We start from the raw sequence: 19,377 nt of genomic DNA, 5'->3' as shown, positions 1-19,377 counted from the left end.
TCTTGGTGAAAAACTGAATTATCACTCCCTCCCTAGAATCTTTCTTACATCAAACTCTTGGGTTTTATTATTAAACAGATAGGCAATTCACTCATGATCCAAATTATTCACTGGTTTTAGGTGCTTTTGTTATATATATGGCTTCTAGTTTTAAAAAGGTTTTGATCTGTTATGGATTTGACTTTCTACATCTCAAGTGAAATAAGTTTGGTCTAGACCAGTGTTTTTGGATTAAAATTCTGAGAGCATCCTGGAGTGGTTAGGTAAAAACTTTGAGCCTAAACTAGAGAAGAATTAAAAATTGAAACTTGGTGGGTTTTGAGCTGTTACAGAAGATGAGACCTCACCTGACCACAGGTGTTGATGGGTGCCTTCTCTGACTCCCCCTCCCACTGAAGGAAGCCAACAACTTAAATTTTTTGAGCACCAAACTCATTAACTACCAGTATGTTTTTTTTTTTTTAATGCAAACTTTATTCATGAGAGACACAGAGCGGCAGAGATATAGACAGAGAGAGAAGCAGGCTCCTCAAAGGGAGCCCGATGTGGGACTTGGTCCTGGAACTCCAGGATCAGGCCCTAAGCTGAAGGTAGATGCTAAGCTGCTAAGCCACCCAGGCATCCCATCAGTATGTTTTTTAAAACCTCCAGATGTCTATTTCTTAAAGCCTAGTTTGTCTTATTCACCAATTATACTACCTGATAGCAAATATTGTAAGATCAGTCATTCATTTAACTGAAAGAAAATTAATTTACAGTGGAAAAACTGCCATGACAATGAGTGCAGAGAGATCTCATGTGGACAATATTTTTGAGTCCTTATTGATTAAACTTCAGTGTGCATTAATTAATTGTAATACTGCGTAAGCATTTTATCACTGGGAACACAAGACCCAGGCTTCCATAATGCTTCTGATGGAGACTGTACTATGCAGCTTCTGCCAAAAAGCTTGTACTCTGATGCAAGTATCTCTGCCCTGATTGGCTTACTCATCAAGAACCACACAGCATCTTGCTTGGCTAAAAGCACTTTGTATAAAGGTGATGGGACAGGAGATTACAGTAGCTTACTGCCTTATTTATTACTGCCCCTTGTAAGCAGACTGTCTCTGAGCTTATGGCAGCCCAACGGAGGAAAAATAGAGAAAGGGGGAAAATTCTAAGTGGAAGGACTCCAGAGATTTGGGTAATACTTAACATTTATTGAACACTTTCAATGGGCCAGGCACTGTTGCATTAACTTGTTTTATATTTGGAACTACCCTATGAAGTAGGCTACTCTGTCATTTGATAGACAGGAAAATCAAGACGTGATGGACTCCAAATCCCACAGCTAGGAAGGGGCAGAGCTGAGATTGAGACACTAGCAGTCTGGCTTCAGAAACCACCTGTCTTTGATCGTATTTTAATTCTCAAGAAATACCTGCCAAGTTATTTCAAGTATCAAGAAAATCCTGAAATAGCTATCTTTGTCCATCAACATCAATTATGTACTGAAAACAGAATATCAACTATCTATTGGACTGTGGAGCAAAACTAAGCCAGAATTGTATTCAACTCTAAGGATTGATAGTAGGACTTGAAAACATACTCAAATAGTGTTAGAACAGTACAGGCAACACCATTCTTTTTAAAAAATGTGAACTTCAAGTTGGACAGCTTCTAGTAGAACATAGTAGCCTGCCGAGGTCTCTTCCGCATCGGGGCTGGAGGTCTTTAAGCCAGCACTCGTGATCTCTGAATCTTACTTCCAAAGTATCACAGCCACCTAGAAAAAATAGAAAACAAGAAACATTCAAGAAATAGGTGTTATTTTTCTAATAAATGGAGAGAGGTGACCAGATACTTGTTTTCTTCTCAGTCTATCTAAGGCTGATAAACTATTAAAAACCAAAGAGAAAAATCTCTCAGCCTAAGTTTATTCATTCACCATGAGAAGCTTTTCTCACCAGCCCCATCTTTATTGGTTCAGTCATGCCAAGCCACGTTCCCTTGGCCTCTGTGTTCCCCCAGGAAGCATCTCACAAGGTTTAGTTATAAGACGCTTTATTTTTATGCCAGAACATTCTGATAATAATTTGCAGAAACCAGTGCTGTTGAGATTTGTATTTAAATCAAGAACTCTCCATTTCCTTGTCTGTTCTCTTACTGTTGGACCATCCTTCTAGGAATTTTACTGAATACTTCAGTACTGGGACTCCCAGTTTTCTTTCCCCTAAAGAACTGAAAGCAAATGATTTCGAAACAAGATTTTTTACCCTTCTCAGTGCCATTCTAACACAGGAGGAGCTGATCTCAATGCTTGTTTTTTAATGAGTCAAATCTTATTACAGCCAACACTCCTGAAGATTAAGTTCAGTATAGTTAATTCCAAGATTATGTGTTTTCTTTGGTTGTGTAAAACTGTGGTATTGACTAGTACTTTCAATAACCCCCCTTAATTAGCTAACTTGCAAGTTGGAAATGTGTATATATTTCTGTCATGACAGTAACGTATCATAATTGAATTTATAAAGTACATGTCTTCCAATCCGACAGCAACATTGTTCCAGCACTGTCTAATATAACAAAGTTTCATTGCAACGACAAAAAAACCCCTGTATTTTGTGTGATTGTATTTAACATTTATAGTCTCTGAATGCATCTGTAAGTCTAGCACATTCAGTGCATGTTATTTATACATAGAAATGTCTTGTTTCAAGACCATTTGTCTACTTTGTTTAGATTTTAAAATAGTTACTATGTAAAGTAGCCTTGACCTTAGGTGACAGCTGACAATGACAGGGTTTCCTTGGGTGTATTTAAAAAACATCATTTCTGGAGCTTAGTCTACAGGCTGAGTGAGGATCCCTAACTCTGGCCAGCTTCTTACCAAAGGAAGATATCTTGGCAAAAACCCCTCTGATGTGTTTTTGATTGACTTTTTAATTATTTCTATAGGATCATGATGCTACAAAATAGTCACACTGTTTTAGCCATGATTATGACTAGACAAGGACATGGTGGCAGATTATATTTTCTTTTCATTAAGAAGAACAGCATGTTTGGTGCATGATTTTCCTTTTGGGAAAATGCAGGTGGGATTAAAGAGGAGCTATGAGACATAGACATTCATGAAGTCCAGAACATATACACAAGGGCACAGACTCTTATTGGTGCCATACTGCTCCATCCAGAGATTGTCATTGAGGACCATTCATCTGTTGCCTGCTCTCATGGTATCTGTTCTTCCCCAGACTGCTCCCCGAGCTAGGCAAGGTGAATGGGTAACAGAATATTATTAAGGTTATTTGTTTTCCAGGAATCTCTATTAGAGATTTTAATAGCCAACTTATTTTTGCTTCCTTTCTGGATTTTGAGATTGGAGAAGAAATAGACCCCTCTTTGAAATTTGAATTGCTTGGGAATTAAGTATTTTAAGAAGTTTGTTAACCTTATTGAAAATAACTCTTTGGGGGATCCCTGGGTGGCGCAGCGGTTTGGCGCCTGCCTTTGGCCCAGGGCGCGATCCTGGAGACCCGGGATCGAATCCCACATCAGGCTCCCGGTGCATGGAGCCTGCTTCTCCCTCTGCCTATGTCTCTGCCTCTCTCTCTGTCTCTCTGTGACTATCATAAATAAATAAAAATTAAAAAAAAAAATTAAAAAAAAAAAAAAGAAAATAACTCTTTGGAATTACCTTTGAACACACCTAGTATCAACTGGAATGTTACTCACATGAGACACCAGACCGTACCCTTCTTCCAAGCACCTGGAAGGAACAAGAATTTCCTGACCAATTGCCCCTTCCTTGCATTCTCCCCATGCCTCCTGGCACACAAATGTCTTCTGTTTCCTCAGCTCAGAGCAGTTTTATGTGGTCAGAAAGAATCTATGACTCAATTCCTTTCAGACCACTCCTCTGCCCACAGAGCCGAAAATGATTGCTTTGCCATGTCCTCATCCTTTGGCATCACATGAAGGACCTAAGGGACAATTGCCATTCGCTCCATCATAGGATCAGCCTGAAGATGCTGATGACTCAGTTCCCCAGATTTCTGCCCACCTCTTCTCTTCTGTGGCGCCTTGATTGAGGAACCCTGTTGTTTCTGGCCTTCCGTCTGCCACCATCAGCACCAACAGCCTGCTGTGTCCCCTGGGTTCGCTCTTCGCTGGTGCATTTAATACTCACCCTGATGTCTGTGCCTTCTCAGTTCCTCGCAGTGCAACCTACTATCCCCCTTAACATTGTCTTTAGCTAGTTTGTAGCCCACTTTTTTCTGAACATGGCTTGTAGGTGGCTCTAGGGCGATGGAACCTGGGAGATTATATGGCATTTGATCATCAGAAAAGGAAAATCCATTTGCTTTGCTTTTTTTTCTTTAAGATTTTATTTATTTATTTGAGGGGAGGGAAAGAGAGAGAGAGAGCACACATGGAGGGAGAGGGAGAAGCAGACTCCCCACTGAGCGAAAGCCAAATCCAGAAGCTTGGATCTCAGGTCCAAGACCCTGAGATCATGACCTGAGCCAGAGGCAGATACTTAACCAACTGAGCCATCCAGACACCCTTTGATTTGCTTTTTAAAAGATATGCTAGCTACTACATAAAACATCCAGAATTAATTTATTTTAGGTGCTATATGGGTTACAGACTCTGGCTTTGGAGTAAGACTGACCAGAATTTGTATCCTGGCCCTAATCTCTTTCTCAGGTCAAGTTTCTTAACTTCTCTGATTTTTAATTTTTTTTATCTATAAAATAAGTGGGTGTGATGGTAATAGGGGTTGGTGTGTGAATTAATGCTTAATTAGCTTGAAGGGGTTAGTACTCTGCCTAGCATATAAATGTTCAATAAATGTTAGTAATTATTATTAAGTAATATTTTTGAAGGAATTACTCTATTAATCTTTCATTAGCTCTTTCCCTATGTTGTGTTTTTGCTCTTTTCTGTCTCACTCTCTGTTAACATGGTAAGGATATATTACTAATACTTTCAATCAAATCCACAGGGTTTATGGAGAAGACTTATCTGCTAAGAGTTGTTTTGGTTTTTTTGCAACATAATCTTGATGCTAAGGCTTTGCCCACATGCAGATATCTATTTCGCCCCAAGTGGTAATCTGATTTACAGATTATTCTGTATTTTGCCTCAGAAAAGATCAGTGAGTAAGTACCACTGTGTGAGGCAGAGAACTCTAAAGCTACGAGGGCAAGCCCTGGAAACTGTCTGATCTGGGCTTTTGCCCCCACACACTGCCACATCCCAGTTTTCTGTAAAAGGATAGTTGTGTGGTTTTCCTGGTTGGAAGCAAGGAAAAGGCTTACTCTGTTGTGGATTCTTAGGAACCGCTGAGGAACGTTTGAAGGAATTGTAGCAGCATGCCATCCAGTACTTCTCTCACTGGCCTCTGGAGAGCGTGTTAGCCTATCAGGTGTTGTGGTGGGCACCAGGGTACACAGCTTAGGCTGACACAGTCTCTGTCCTTACGGGACTCTCTGTCTTCCTCACGTGATGCTGGGAGCCCTTCTGATGACTCTCAAACGTCAGCTTCTGATTGAACGCTAATGATAATAAGTGATTATCTAGTGATAATAAGTACACCATTTCCCAGGACAGATCATTCCCTTTTCACAGTTATGTGGTTTTCAGAGCTGGAGGGGACCGAGGAGTTCATCCTATCCAGGATATTGTTTCTGGACTTAACTTTGCAAGTGAACTCTTATTCAGAACACTGATCTATAAAATGCATAAAATAAGCCATGCCACAGGTATGGCCCTGCCCACTGGACAGTCGCTCTCGCTTCCCCAAGGGGCCCCTCCTCAGATCCCTAACACTCTGACCCAGGAATATGGATCAACTCTAACAATTAGAAAGATTTGTCCTAAGTTGAATTTATTATGTTCTAATGATCTCAAATTCAGGCCCCTGGAACAGCATAGTATAAATTCCCTTTGTTTTCTTTATAAGAAGCCTCCCCATAGTTGAAGAACACCCAGTATGCCCCTAGCTGCTGACCTATACCTTCTCTTCTCCAAGATAAATCTGCCTCCTGGCCTTTAACCTATCTTCAGGGCCATGGTCTCAAACTTTGAGTCTGGAAATTCTGAAATTGCTCATTTCTCCTTGTGGCCTGGAAACTGGAGACCAAACTCCTGTCAACTTGTCTTTGGTGAATCTGAAGTTGGGTTTTAATTCCCCTTCCTCATCCTTTACTTCTCCCCATCTCTGCCCCCGACCCAGGCCAAATGCTTTCTAACTCTTAAAAGAAAAACTGTTTATCATCAAGTTTCAACAAGAAAAAAGGTGTTGAAGACCTGGCCCTCTTAGATGGAATTACACGGGTGGTCTCAATGCAATTCCCATTTTAGGGCCTGGCCTTATGGCAGTTCTGTCTCTCCAGAGCCTTCCAAAGGCCTGTCAGCGCCACAGGGCAGGGCCCGCCCGAGCTGTGCATCCTCTAGTTAGCATTCTGGTGGCAGATCAAGTTTCAGGGCCGTGGCGATCTGCACTGCAGAGACTGCCTGGCGTCGTGTGCGGAGCAGATGAAAGCGGCGTCTGAAGTAGCTGCTGGCTCCTCTGGCACATGCAGGCAGAGCACACTATTCCTGCACGGCCCAAAGCGCTTCGGTTTCATGCCCTAGCAGAGGGAGGGAACCAGGGATCGGCTATTGCCGAAGTGAAAATAGAGTCCTTGGCAATTGGAAAAGTTGATGCATGTAGCCTTTCATCTGAGGCCCTAGCTTCCTCCCATTCATTTGAATTGACTGTCCCGTGGTTGCTTTGTGGTATTGGGTTCGGAGCATCGATTACCTTTGTTTTCACCCTGTGTCCATATTTTATGTAAAATGGTGTGTTCAAATCTAGCTTGAGTTTAATTTCATGAGCTATGTAGGACACTTAGGAAGTATGAGTTGATGATAATATCTGGCTTTCTGCATTTTGTCATATTTTACCATCTGTGCAACACATGGAAAGCGTGAGATTTCTTTCCTTTGCATGCAGGATATTATGGAGGCCATACAGGATAGAAACTTATCTCCTAGGTATTGTCACTGCCACCAGGAGACCTTAACCTGGGACCTGTAGACATCAGGGGAATCAATGGCATGGTTTGGGGGGCCCCTTGAACAGAAATTACGTGCAAATTTTTGTGTATAAATGCTTTTTTTCAAAGATTTTATTCACCTATTTGAGATAGAGTGAGAGAGCACACACGAGCAGGGAGAAGTGTCAGAAGGAGAGGAGGACACTGACTCCCTGCTGAGCAGGAGCCCGATGCTGGGCTCCATTCCAGGACCCCAAGATCATGATCTGAGCTGAAGGCAGACGCTTCACCAACTGAGCCACTCAGGCACCCCTTTATGTATAAATTCTTGTTTGTGTTTTTCTGGAGAGTTTTCAAGGCATCTGAAACCAAATCATGATTAAGGATCACTGAATAAAGATTTCAGATCCTAAAATCGAACTAGCTACATCTTCTAAGCAAGGCTTATTATATTGGTGTTCATTTCTTTTGTTTTTAAGGAAATTGCCTTGAAAATCCTGTTTTAAAGCAGCCTGTAACTGAACGTCATTCTGCCTTGGTCATCTGATTGAGGACTGACGTGGTTACCTTTTATACACTAACATGCTGTGTGGGAATTGAAAGAAAACAGAAGGGCGCCATCTAGAGGCTCCAACAAAATTCTCACCACCTTCCAACCAGCCCCAGACCTCCTCTGTACCTGGGGGTCTTTAGTACTACAACTAAACAACTTTTTAAAGTAGGCTCCATGCGCCCACGTGGAACCCAACATAGGGTTTGACCTCATGACCCTGAGATAAATACTTGAGCTGAGACCAAGAGTCGGATGCTTTATCAACTGAGCCACCCAGGCACCCCAGTTGTAGTAACTTCTTAAATTAGGAACATTTTCAGAGATCCCTGGGTGGCTCAGCGGTTTAGCGCCTGCCTTTGGCCCAGGGCGCGATCCTGGAGTCCCGGGATCGAGTCCTGCGTCGGGCTCCTGGAGTGGAGCCTGCTTCTCCCTCTGCCTGTGTCTCTGCCTCTCTCTCTGTCTCTCGTGAATAAATGAATAAAATCTTTTTTTTTAAAGTAAGAATAAATTTAAAATTGAGTACATTGTCTTAATTACTCTTTGTATCCCTTTTCATACAGTGATTTAGAATGGTGTTTGCCACATGTTACAGAAACTGTAGGGTTGCAGAGCTGAATTCACTCTGGAAAAATAGATCAAACAGGATTTATGTCCACATGAGGATGTATTAAGGTTAGTCAGGAGCCTTCCTCTCCAGCACCAGCCCTGACATTACTTTGCAATGTTGAGCACATTCACTTGCTTCTTTTATTCAGGGGCCTAATAATAGAAGCTAATTTAGGGTTGTTGGGAAGAGTAAATGAAATAAAGTTGTTAAGCACAGTGCCTTAGACATAAAAAGTCTTTTAAAATTAGCACTGATTGGTTACTGCTATCATCACTGGCCAGTTTTATTTTCAAGACCAATGTCCTGAAATGGAAATAGTTTTAAAACCTGTATCTTACAGAGAATTCTATAGTCTTTTTTTAAGTATCTGTTTTTTAAATTGAAACCTAACTGACATACAACACTGTGGTAGCAGGCGTACCACATGATTCAGCATATATATATGTGTGTGTGTGTATGTGTATGTATATATATATGTGTGTGTGTGTGTATATATACATATATTTTGCAGCATGATCGTTGCAAAAATCTAGCTACCATCCACCTGTGGCCATGTGACGTCATACTGTCATTAACTGCATTCCCAATGCTGTACGTTGCTTCCTCCTTATTTATTTTATAACTGGAAATGTGTGCCTTTTAGTTCCCTTCCCCAATTCCTCCACCTGCTCACCCCCACCTCAGAATTTTAGAGTTTTAAAAAGCAGTTTCACAATCTTTTATTAGAGTTTCAATAAATATTTATTCATATACTCAGCAGCTATCGATTGGGCTCCTACAAGGTATGATGGTGAGGTATGATCATCTCTGGTATTGAAGGTTTGGTACTGGAAATATCGGTGAGAGAGACACAGGCCTTACATTGTGGTGGGGAAGCTAGACAATAAAGAAGTAAATCAGGTGGCTTCAAAAGAAGTCGTTTGTGTGGAGGAAATTCATGTGGTAGAAGAGAGGGTGATCGGGAGCCCACTTTAGATTGACGAGGTGGGAAGAGCTTTCTGAGGAAGTGGCATTTAAGTCCTCTCCTGAGTGACAAAGAGCTGCCACGTGAGGGTCTGAGGAGCAGCAAGTGGAAAGGCCACCAGTGGGAGTGTGCTAAGCGTGTGCAGTCCAGAGAGAATGTCGGTGTCGCTGGAGCTCTGTGAGCCAGAGGGAGTGTGGCAGGAGGTGAGGCCAGAGGAAGAGACATGGGCCTGTGGGCCAGGGACTTTGGACTTCGTTCTCTGGGTTGTGGGAAGAGATTGGAGAGTTGTAGGCAAGGTGGTACGAACCTAGATTTTTGTTTTAGAAGCATACCCTTTGCTTCTCCATGGAGAACAGATTGTAAAGGAGCAAGAGTAGAAGCAGAAAGACTGGCTAGGAAACTTTTGCAGTAGTCTAAGCAAGAGATGATACTGGCTTAGATGTCAAATTAGTGGCTAGGGGTTTGAATCCTGCCCACGGCTCTGCACAGTCCAGAGGCAGCATAGCGCGTGGTTAAGGGCAGCAGCTAAAGCGTCAGACTGTGTGGTTTGAAATCTGACTTCCATGTGATCTTGGACACATTTTTTTGGCTTCTCTGTGCCTCTTTTTTACCATCTCTAAATGGCAGTGATGATGGTACCTTCCCTCTAGGGTTGATGTGAGGTGTAAGAGAGAGAAGAGTAATTGTTAAATGCTCCAAAGAGTGTAAGTACTGCTTGCTCTTATCATCGCTGCTGCCTCTGACACAAGTACTACTCCTTCATCATCCTCAGTACCCCCAGTTTACACCTGAGAAAATTTAGAGTGGTTTTGAAATCAGAATATGGAATTCTCTATTGTGAATCCATCGTATGTTCTGTAACATAGTATGTAGTATGAGCCATTGAAGAATATTGATGGGAATCTCTATAGCTCAGATCCCAGTTGTATGCACCTGTCAGTGTTTAAATACATGTGGAAAAATGATAAATAAGGGTAGCAGCAGAGTCCCAGTGTGTGGTAGGGAGGCATCCTGTGTTTCTCTATCCCACACGTTGGACCATCAAAAATTTAAATTCTGAGGTTTGAAGAGAGCTCTGGACACCCAAGTCAGAAGCATTTGTATCTCATAGTAATATGTATAGGAAGGTAGAACTCAATGTTTTGAGGACCTTGCAAGATACCAAATCTCTTTAGAGGACAATTTTTTTTTTTTAAGATTTATGTATTTATTTGAGAGAGAGAGAAAACACGTGCATGCAAGTACACAAGCGGGAGGGGTAGGGAGAGGGAGAGAAAATCTCAAGCAACCTCTAAGCTGAGGATGGAGACCCATGTGAGGCTTGATCCCATAACCCAGAGATCAGGACCTGAGCTGAAGTCAGGTCGAGTCAGACACGTAACCAACTGCGCCACCTAGGTACCCCAAGAGGAGATTCAGTTTTTCATTAATTGCATTAAATGGGGCTGTACATAATATAAATAAATGAGACCCATGGATCATCCCCTAAACTGTCTGGTCAGACTTTTAACAAAGGTATTAACCCAACTTTTCTTCTCTTTCTTGCCTTTGCCCAGTCCCTTGTGGAATAAGTAGTGACACCAGTAATAAGGAGCAAAAGAGAGAAATGAGAAGCAAGGTGCCAGAGAGTCCCTCTGCTTGCCTTGCCTCGGCCACACTGGTATGCCCCTTCCCAAGATTGAGGGCAGCCCGTTTGTCTGTTGCAGAGTGTGAGCACCTGATCCGCCACATGCTGGTGTTAGACCCAAACAAGCGCCTCTCAATGGAGCAGATCTGCAAGCACAAGTGGATGAAGCTAGGGGACACCGATCCCAACTTTGACAGGGTGAGCTGAGTCCTGCGTGCCTCAGGGAACTCCTCTCAGAGCTCCGGCTATCTCTTGATGTAATGAGATTGTAGTCAGGCCAGGAAAAGGGCGGGTGCTTTGGACAAACCGTGGTGTGTTACTGACGAAGCCAGGGAAGCAAGCAAGAGGGAATTGTAAACCAGCTGAGTTGTTGGTAGTGTTCCCAGTTGCCTACACTGGTCCCCAAATCATAATCCCTCCTTGGCTTTGGAAACCGTATAGCGCACATTTCTGTAGCTCCCCAACCATGGGGCTAGCTCCTTCCTCTTGTCGCTGTGTGTTCAGTTCAGTGGCTTTTGTGACATACCTTTCTTTAAGCCATTGTGGCCATTGCAGAGGACCTCAGCAAAGTGGGGACCTTTGCCTATGGCGTGAATACCTAGGACTTTTGTGCTGAGGCTTTGTCTGAGGCTCGGGACATGGAACAGCTAGTTCTTATATCTGATCTGCCATCCCAATGTGGTTAATCAGGGCTTTGATAGTTTGCCTCTTTTTAATGTCACAGTTAATAACCGAATGCCAGCAGCTGAAGGAAGAAAGACAGATAGACCCCCTGAATGAGGACGTCCTCTTGGCCATGGAGGACATGGGACTGGACAGAGAGCGGACACTACAGGTATCTCTCAGGGCGTGGAGGGCAAAGCAAGGGGTAACCATATTTCCTCTGCCCTGCCTCTCCTGCTTTTTCTCCCTCCTGGGAACTTTAGTCTTTTCATTTTCTTCCTGTTCTTCTCCTTCTGCCCCTCTCTGACTCTCGACAAGAAGGTGCTTTGGTCCTCGAATGTACTGTTGAGAGGGTTTTGGTTATTGACATGCCATTTCACCAGGGTTTTTTACTCTTTTCCCTTCTCCCTCGGTAGTCATTAAGATCAGATGCCTATGATCACTATAGTGCAATCTACAGCCTGCTGTGTGATCGACATAAGAGACACAAAACCCTGCGTGTCGGAGCACCTCCTAGCATGCCCCGAGCCATGGCTTTTCAAGCACCAGTCAATGTCCAGGTGGGCAATAACTCCAGTGACCTGATTTAGGTCAAGTAACATGGCGGGGAAGGGATGGTTAGCCATCACTCACTCACTAACTGTAAGAGAGTTTCCTGGTCTTCCTTACCTCCGTCCCCTCCCACCTGTCATCTTTTCCTTTGTCAGAGGTCAAGAAGAAGTCAGAACCTTTCTTTGGCAGAGAGAGGGTGGAAGGGTATCCCAGTACTCAGTATGGACAACAAGAGTTGCATCTTTTTTTTTTTTTTCTTTTAAATAGCCAGTCATCAAGAGAGACTGTTTTCTCTAAAGAATGCTTCCTTGTTGTAGCTTCTAAGGGCAGAGGAACCAAAGACTCAGGGGTAGAAACATAGACTTTGGTAACCCAGAATCCTTTGAAAGACCACCATGATTTCTGTCTAGCATGTGAAGTAAGAGTGTGTACATATGTACTACTTTCCAGGCAGAGCAGACTGGTACCACTATGAACATCAGTGTTCCCCAGGTGCAGCTGATTAACCCAGAGAACCAGATCGTGGAGGCAAGTAGTGACCTCAGAGGGCTGTTTGCCAAAAATCACTTTCTTCCCCATACCTTTGCTCCCTTTCCTGGCTTTTTATTTTGAATTCCTTTTTATTTCTAATTTGATTCTATTTCCTTCCACCTCAGCCGGATGGGACCGTGAACTTGGACAGTGATGAGGGTGAAGAGCCCTCCCCTGAAGCATTGGTCCGCTATTTGTCCATGAGGAGGCACACAGTGGGTGTGGCTGACCCACGGTGAGTATCTGGCCAACAGCCCTGGTTAATACTGAAGCAAAGAAGTCTCACCTGACTTTCAGTTCCTACCATGGCTCAGTTTTCCTACTTCGTTGTAGCTCCCAGATGAGATCAAATCCAGTGGCTAAGACATGTATTTTTTTTTAGCCTAGTTCAGGGTCCTGACTTGATCAGACTTGATGTGGCCACAGAATGACAGAGCTGTCCCTTGTGGATGGTGAGCCAATAGCCATCATCATGTCAGTTGATCACAATACTTTGGTGAAAAGCATGGTAGCGTCTTGGCTCACAAAAATTGAGTTCTCCTGATCTAAGTCATAAAAGCACCCCTTAAAATTCATCCAAGTTTGACAGCTTTTAGAGATATTATTTACTATATGTTCTAATGCAAGACTCATCTTAGAAGGGAGGACAAATGATACAATGTAATTTATGTAAGTTAAAAGTTGTATTAAGCGAGTGAGAATCCAAAAACATCCCAAGTAAGTCCCAGTTTCCCAAAGCATTTTCCCAAAACAGTCTTTCAGTATGCTCGCTGATGCCCTCACATGGGAAATGTACCGAAGGCTGGTTCTCTGTTTTTGTTCTACATTTGAAGACTTTCAACATTAAAAATAGCCTTACCTCTTTTCTGGATATTTCCTTTACTGTGTTGGGAAGAGGTTATGGCAAGAGTTCTCTTGAGAGTTCAGTTAGGGGCAAAGCTGGTGTTATTATAAATACCTTTTTTCTCTGAGTGATTTCCAAAAAAGCCTCTCGAGGCCTGCTGATTGTTTGCTTTACATTTCTCATTCTCGGCCTACGATCAAACAGGCAATAGGGGAACGTTCTGGCTTCAAAGACTCTGTCAGCTGCAAAGGGGTGGAGTCCTGTGTCACCCTGTTAGTGGAAAGATCTCTTATTTTAAAGTGTGCTGTAAGCCTTACACAGCACAGCAGCCCTGCACATCCCGGGCTTATCTGACCCATCAGCACAGACAGGAATAATTGCATTCTTTCCCTGGTGAATCAGTTGCTACTTCGGGTAGCCATTGTTTTAGTGGATGCTCTATGTCCTCCAGAAGCTTGCTTGTTCACCTCTAGGCTTTGAAAAACTTCAGCTGGACTGGTGCCAGGATTTCCTCTTGGCTCAGAGCTGTTGGTTTTACATGAGTGGTCAATGAAGAATAGCAAGCCCTAGTCCCAAAGGGTAAAATGGCAGAGAGCCAGGTTCTATACACTAGGCTTCTACTTGCTTTGGGGTCTTAGAAGTACAGATTTAGGAGGAAAGTAAAAAAGGTAAAATTAAAAAAAAAAAAAAAAAGTGCTGAACTCAGCAGTTTCAGCATTTGGGTCTATATGCACTTTGGAGTGAGAATATTAACCAAACCTCTCTGTCATCCTGTTTCCTATCAGCACGGAAGTTCTGGAGGATCTGCAGAAGCTCCTGCCTGCCTTTCCTGGAGTCAACCCGCAGGCTCCGTTCCTACAGGTGGCCCCTAACATGAACTTCATGCACAACCTGTTGCCCATGCAAAATTTGCAACCAACTGGGCAGCTTGAGTACAAGGTACCTGGGTGTGGGAGAGAGCTCACCCCCCAAGAAACACATCTGAGCTCCCTTGAGAGACTTTGAGGGACCTTGCCCAGGATTTCAGAGTCTCTCCTTATGGTGTCTCTTGCACAGCCCCTTGGGTGAGAGGGGCAGATCAGTCTGAGCACACTGGAAGGATCCCTTCATTTCAGCGGATTAGAGTCCCATTCCCTTCTCGCCCCTCCTTCCCCACCTCACCACCCTGTCCTGCCCACTCTGCTTGCGACAGGAGCAGTCCCTCTTACAGCCGCCCACCCTACAGCTGCTGAATGGAATGGGCCCCCTCGGCCGGAGGGCATCAGATGGAGGAGCCAACATCCAACTACATGCCCAGCAGCTGCTGAAGCGCCCACGGGGACCCTCCCCACTTGTCACCATGACACCAGTGAGTAGCAGCACAGGGCATGACCTACTTTCTCAGAAGCTTTTGATAAAGAAGCTGTGGGCCTCGGGCTGGGAACCCAGATCGCCAACCTACGTGTCTGAATTTCTTCTTGCTCTAAGCTTATGATGCTCAGTGTATTCCTGTTTCTTTCAGGCTCGTAGAATTTACCAGACTTAATTTTTGGCCACCTTCTTTACTTAATAATTGCCACCCTAAAGCCTGCTCCTAGAACAGGTCATCCTCAGTGGGCCACTTACAGACACACTGTTAGGTGCTACCACAGTGCTACAGTCCAGGGAGGGGAGGGGTCACAGTGGCCTCACTGACACAGCCCTCCCACCGAAACTCCTCCCTGCCCAAGGGCAGTGGTCCCTAACAGTTTTCTCTAGAATGAACTGCTCTTTACGCTGGTTTCAGGAATCACCTTCTCACTGACCCTTTCTCCTTCCATTAACACTACTTCGAAGTTTTGGTACAACCTCAATCACTGATTATTTGGCTTTCATAAGCTCTAACCTAGTCAGTCGGTGTCTCTCAGTCCCATCCTTTTTTTTTTTTTTTTTCCATCCTTTTTTTATAAATAATGATCACATTCAAAAATTCTTTTCCTCCGCTGGGTTCTGTTTATTTCTGGTGATTTTCTTGTCATAGGTCAACTCATTCATTCGTTTGTTTCTTCATTCATTCTCAAAGGACCATACAATTGGGTGCTAACTATATCCACAGCCTTTACCGGGTGTTTTTAGGGCAGTGCTTCACAACATTCCTCTTATGGAAGACCTTTTTTCCCCTTCAATCCATCATGAGATTCATACCTCTGTAAAATGCAATTAAAGTGAATTATTGAAAAAAATAAAAAATAAAAAAAAATAAAGTGATTTATTGGAGAAATAAAATTTTTAAAATATACAAAATATAAGCCTAAATTTTAGCAGACAGAATTACCCTGTTAAATTGCTATAAAAATTTCTAAAAGCTTACTCTTAATTTCTGTGCTAACCTTATCATAGATTGGTAACAGCAGTTTGTGGGCTGACACGGGTCCACCATGGATCACACTTTCAGTAACAGGGCTGTCAGGAAAAGGAAAGGATTGTATTCATAGTTCTTAGCCCCACAGAGCTTATCATATTGGGAAGACAGGATCAACATATGTGAAATGTTGGAATACTAGGAAAAGACCATGTGTGATTAAGTGCCAGAGTATCACAGACCGGGAGATGTCAGAGGTATGCAGGAATGGGCCAGATCAGTGCAGGTTATGAAGGATCTGGAACCGCTTTGTGGGAGGCAGAGTGACGTACTCCGTCCACTGGAACTGTTTTTACCAAGATCACTGACAAGCTTTTGTTGATAAATCCGGTGGACATTTTAATCTTTATCTTGGGGGCCTTCCAACTATATCAGTCACTGTTGACCATTTTTCTTCTTTGAAATACTGTCTTCTTTGGCTTCTCTGATCCCACATTCTCATTTTCTTCCTGCCTCTCCTTATCAGGTTCCCTTTCGGCTTATTCCTTTAAGTTGGTGAAACCCCAGTTTTGCCTCACGCCCTGTTTTCATCTCATTTTACACACCCTCTCTGGCTGATCTCTTCCACTCCCATTTCCATTACCAAGTGATTGTCCAGCTCAGAATGCTCTTTCTGAGTTCTCCACTTCATATGGATGACCATGTAGAGTTAGTTGGCTATCCTACCAGTACTCGACATGTCCTCACATTTGAATTTGAGATGTCTTCCAATGACTGCATGTAACCATTTTCTCCTCCTGGGTGACAGGGACTGGCACAGTCATTCTCCTGGTCATGTAAGCTAGGAGTGTGGGGTTTCCATTTAACTCCTCCCTCTCCCTCAGCCCTACATCAAATCAGTTAGCCAGAGCCCGCCTCCCATCATCCTCCCTTGCTCCTTCCTCTCATCACTGTCATCCTTTGCTGAGATTAATAAAGTGGCCTTCTCACCACCCTCCTTGCCTCCAATCTTTTCTCCTCATCCTCACCACCAATCCCTTCTACACTGCAGCTCAAGCAAGCTAGCTTTCTGGAATATAAATCTTGTAACATCATGTACCTGCCAAAAATCTTTTAATGACTCACCACTGCCCTTCCTCAGAATATGCCTCTTAGTATGGCATTCAAGGCCATCTATAACTGGCCACTGTGTCCCTTTCCTGCCCCATCCATAGCCACTTCCTGCCTAGCCCTGTTCTCACTCCAGCCTCATGGAACTGCAATAAGGGATCCAGGCAGCCTAGCAGCCTTTCAACAATGGAATTATTCCCAAAGTTTTCATTTTGTTTTATAATGATCTTCCATTTTAAAGTTCTTTCATACTAATCAAAGATGGCCTTTCACTCTAGTGTCTGAGGCATGGTGATTATGTGAGCCACTAGGCTGTGAGGAGCTGTGAAGGATGTACAGCATTCCAGAGTCCTCCTGTAGATGAGGAGAGTCACAATAATGCGTGCATTGTGGTGGTTCTCATTTCACATATCTGTTTTGGTGGGTAATAGCTATTTTAAAGCATTGAATTGCAATCACACAATTATATGTTGTGTACTAAAATGTACTGCGAAAGAACCATTATGCATTTTCGCAAGAAAGACATCTATCTAAACACTGGTGATAACATTAACATGAAACAACAGGCCAGTTCCTAGATGCTCCAGGTAAACAAGCTTCTCCTGTATTTTCAGGTCCTCAGACATCTGTGCAGGCCTTCTCTTTTCTCTCAGTCTAGAAACCCCAAAGGCTTGTGACCCTTTCTTTTATATGTGGCCAGCTCCTCTTTATCCTTCAGGTTTCAAGTGAAGTGTCACTTGAAGTGAAGCCTCCAAGATGCTTTCCTGATTCCCAAAGGGGCCCTGTTAGAAGACCAGGTCATGTTGTTCTGTAATTGTCTGTCCCCTTCTCTCCGTCCTCCACTAGACTATAAAGTGAGGGCAGGAACTATATTTGTTAATTCACATCTCATCCTGGAACATGGTAGACATTCAGCTCTTTGTTGGATAAATGAACAAAGATGAATCAGAGGAAGAAATCCCAATTGAAATCACCTGCTCGAGGTAAAAAATGGAAAGCTAGGAAGGTATGTGAAAGATCCAGATAGCCCAAGGGTCCTAGAAACGGTTTTATAAATAAGAAAATGAACAGAAAGGCCTATCCCACACCTGGTTTCTCAAACGAGAGGTATTATGAAAGAAGCGCCACCTTGAGCTTTTCCTTCCTGTCTCTCTGCAGGCAGTGCCAGCAGTTACCCCTGTGGACGAGGAGAGCTCGGATGGGGAGCCAGATCAGGAAGCTGTGCAGAGGTAATGTGACATCTGGCAGTGCTTGCAGAACGTCCTTGGGCAGGCTCCCCCTGCAACCAACGAAAGGTCACCTCTGCCCAAGGAGGTGGTACAGTGCAGCTTCAACATTTGTGTGGTCTCTTTGCTCAAGCCAGATGGCATGTTCCTCCCCACATGGAAGTAACAGAAGACTACCCAGAAAATGGCATTTCTGTAAGCGCCATTGGAAGTCCCCTAAGTGACAGCAATAACCATAAGAACTTTCTTTCTCCTCCCTCCTTCCTTCCTTACCCCCTGCCTTCATATTGCAACTCTGATAGTATTCACAAGGCGCAAAGCCTGCTCCTACCTGCCAAGAACTGTTTACTGAGAAGGAATTGGAGATTTGAGATGACAGTGATCCTAGCTAGTCTGGCCATGGACCTCTGGCATGGACTCTTCCTTTCCAGGAGAATGAATACCTCTTGTACTGTTTGCTGTGTGCTTCTTCCATCCCCTTGTACCAACAAAGAGATAATGAAAAAAAGAATATGGGATTCGGGCCAGGGACAGATGCAAATATCCCTTGTTTGCAGAACCTTGTTGAGAGATGCCTAATTCAGAGAACGGCAGTGACCATCAGGCATGCTGTACTGTTTGTTTTACCTCAGTCCCGTTAGCTGTGGTCTGCAGCTCCATGCATGCCCCCTTGTGGGAGTTGTCTTTCTTATTTTCTGGGGTGGGTCGGGGTGGGGGGGTTGACCAGAATCCAGCATGTATTTTCCCAGAAATACAGGTGTTCTTCAAAATTATATGTTTTTCCCTTGAGGGAAGTTGAAATAAAATGGTTTTCATGGGCTCTTGGGGAAACTTTGGGTGTCTTTATCAAATGGATATTAAACCACTGATGGCTTACTCTTTGGCAAGTTTACATACCACTAATGGCTCTACAGTCTGTTAACTGTTTTTAACTTAAATGGGCAAAGTAGTTAAGAATGAAGACCACTTTTTAAGAACCTGACAGTTGCTGGCCAGTACTCTCTTCTTTACCCATAGTAGCTCTGTATGAGAGCTGCTCTTCGTAAAGAAACTGGTCCCATTTGGAAAGAAGAGTAGAGAACAGGGTGGTGGCAGGTGGGTTACCTACAGTTTGGCCAATAGAAGAAAATCTTTGTAACGTTTTTCCCCCTCCTCACAATGCTTTTGTCTCTATAGTTTGCTGATACTAGGGTATATGATGTGCCAAATGGGCCCTGCTGGTGTCATGAAAAAAAAAAAATTCAGGAACTTACTGCCTTTCTACCTTAATTAGACAAGTAGCGTTTCACTTTATCTTGTCTTGGACTTTACTTCCTCCAGCTCCACCTTCTTTCTTCTATAGACCAACATTT

The 19,377-nt window shown here is 43.4% G+C and overlaps 1 protein-coding gene across 11 annotated transcripts in view; it reads left to right on the top strand.

The window, feature by feature from the left end:
* Positions 1–19,377, top strand: part of SIK3 (SIK family kinase 3) — a 241,726-nt gene that overhangs the window by 198,853 nt on the left and 23,496 nt on the right. For 9 of the 11 annotated variants that reach the window (XM_072822149.1, XM_072822148.1, XM_072822145.1 and 6 more), the window contains exons 7-14: positions 10,859–10,977; positions 11,504–11,614; positions 11,859–12,002; positions 12,445–12,522; positions 12,651–12,760; positions 14,155–14,308; positions 14,562–14,717; positions 17,958–18,028. In XM_072822149.1, the coding sequence (XP_072678250.1) occupies positions 10,859–10,977; positions 11,504–11,614; positions 11,859–12,002; positions 12,445–12,522; positions 12,651–12,760; positions 14,155–14,308; positions 14,562–14,717; positions 17,958–18,028 (943 nt within the window). The remainder of the gene's footprint in view (positions 1–10,858; positions 10,978–11,503; positions 11,615–11,858; positions 12,003–12,444; positions 12,523–12,650; positions 12,761–14,154; positions 14,309–14,561; positions 14,718–17,957; positions 18,029–19,377) is intronic. The other 2 variants (XM_072822143.1, XM_072822140.1) reach the window with 1 other exon arrangement.

Source organism: Canis lupus, chromosome 3 (genome assembly GCF_048164855.1).
Source record: "Canis lupus baileyi chromosome 3, mCanLup2.hap1, whole genome shotgun sequence".
Classification (NCBI taxonomy): domain Eukaryota; kingdom Metazoa; phylum Chordata; class Mammalia; order Carnivora; family Canidae; genus Canis; species Canis lupus.
The sequence above is the reverse complement of the archived record's forward strand: the minus strand, read 5'-3'. Positions and strand labels throughout refer to the sequence as shown.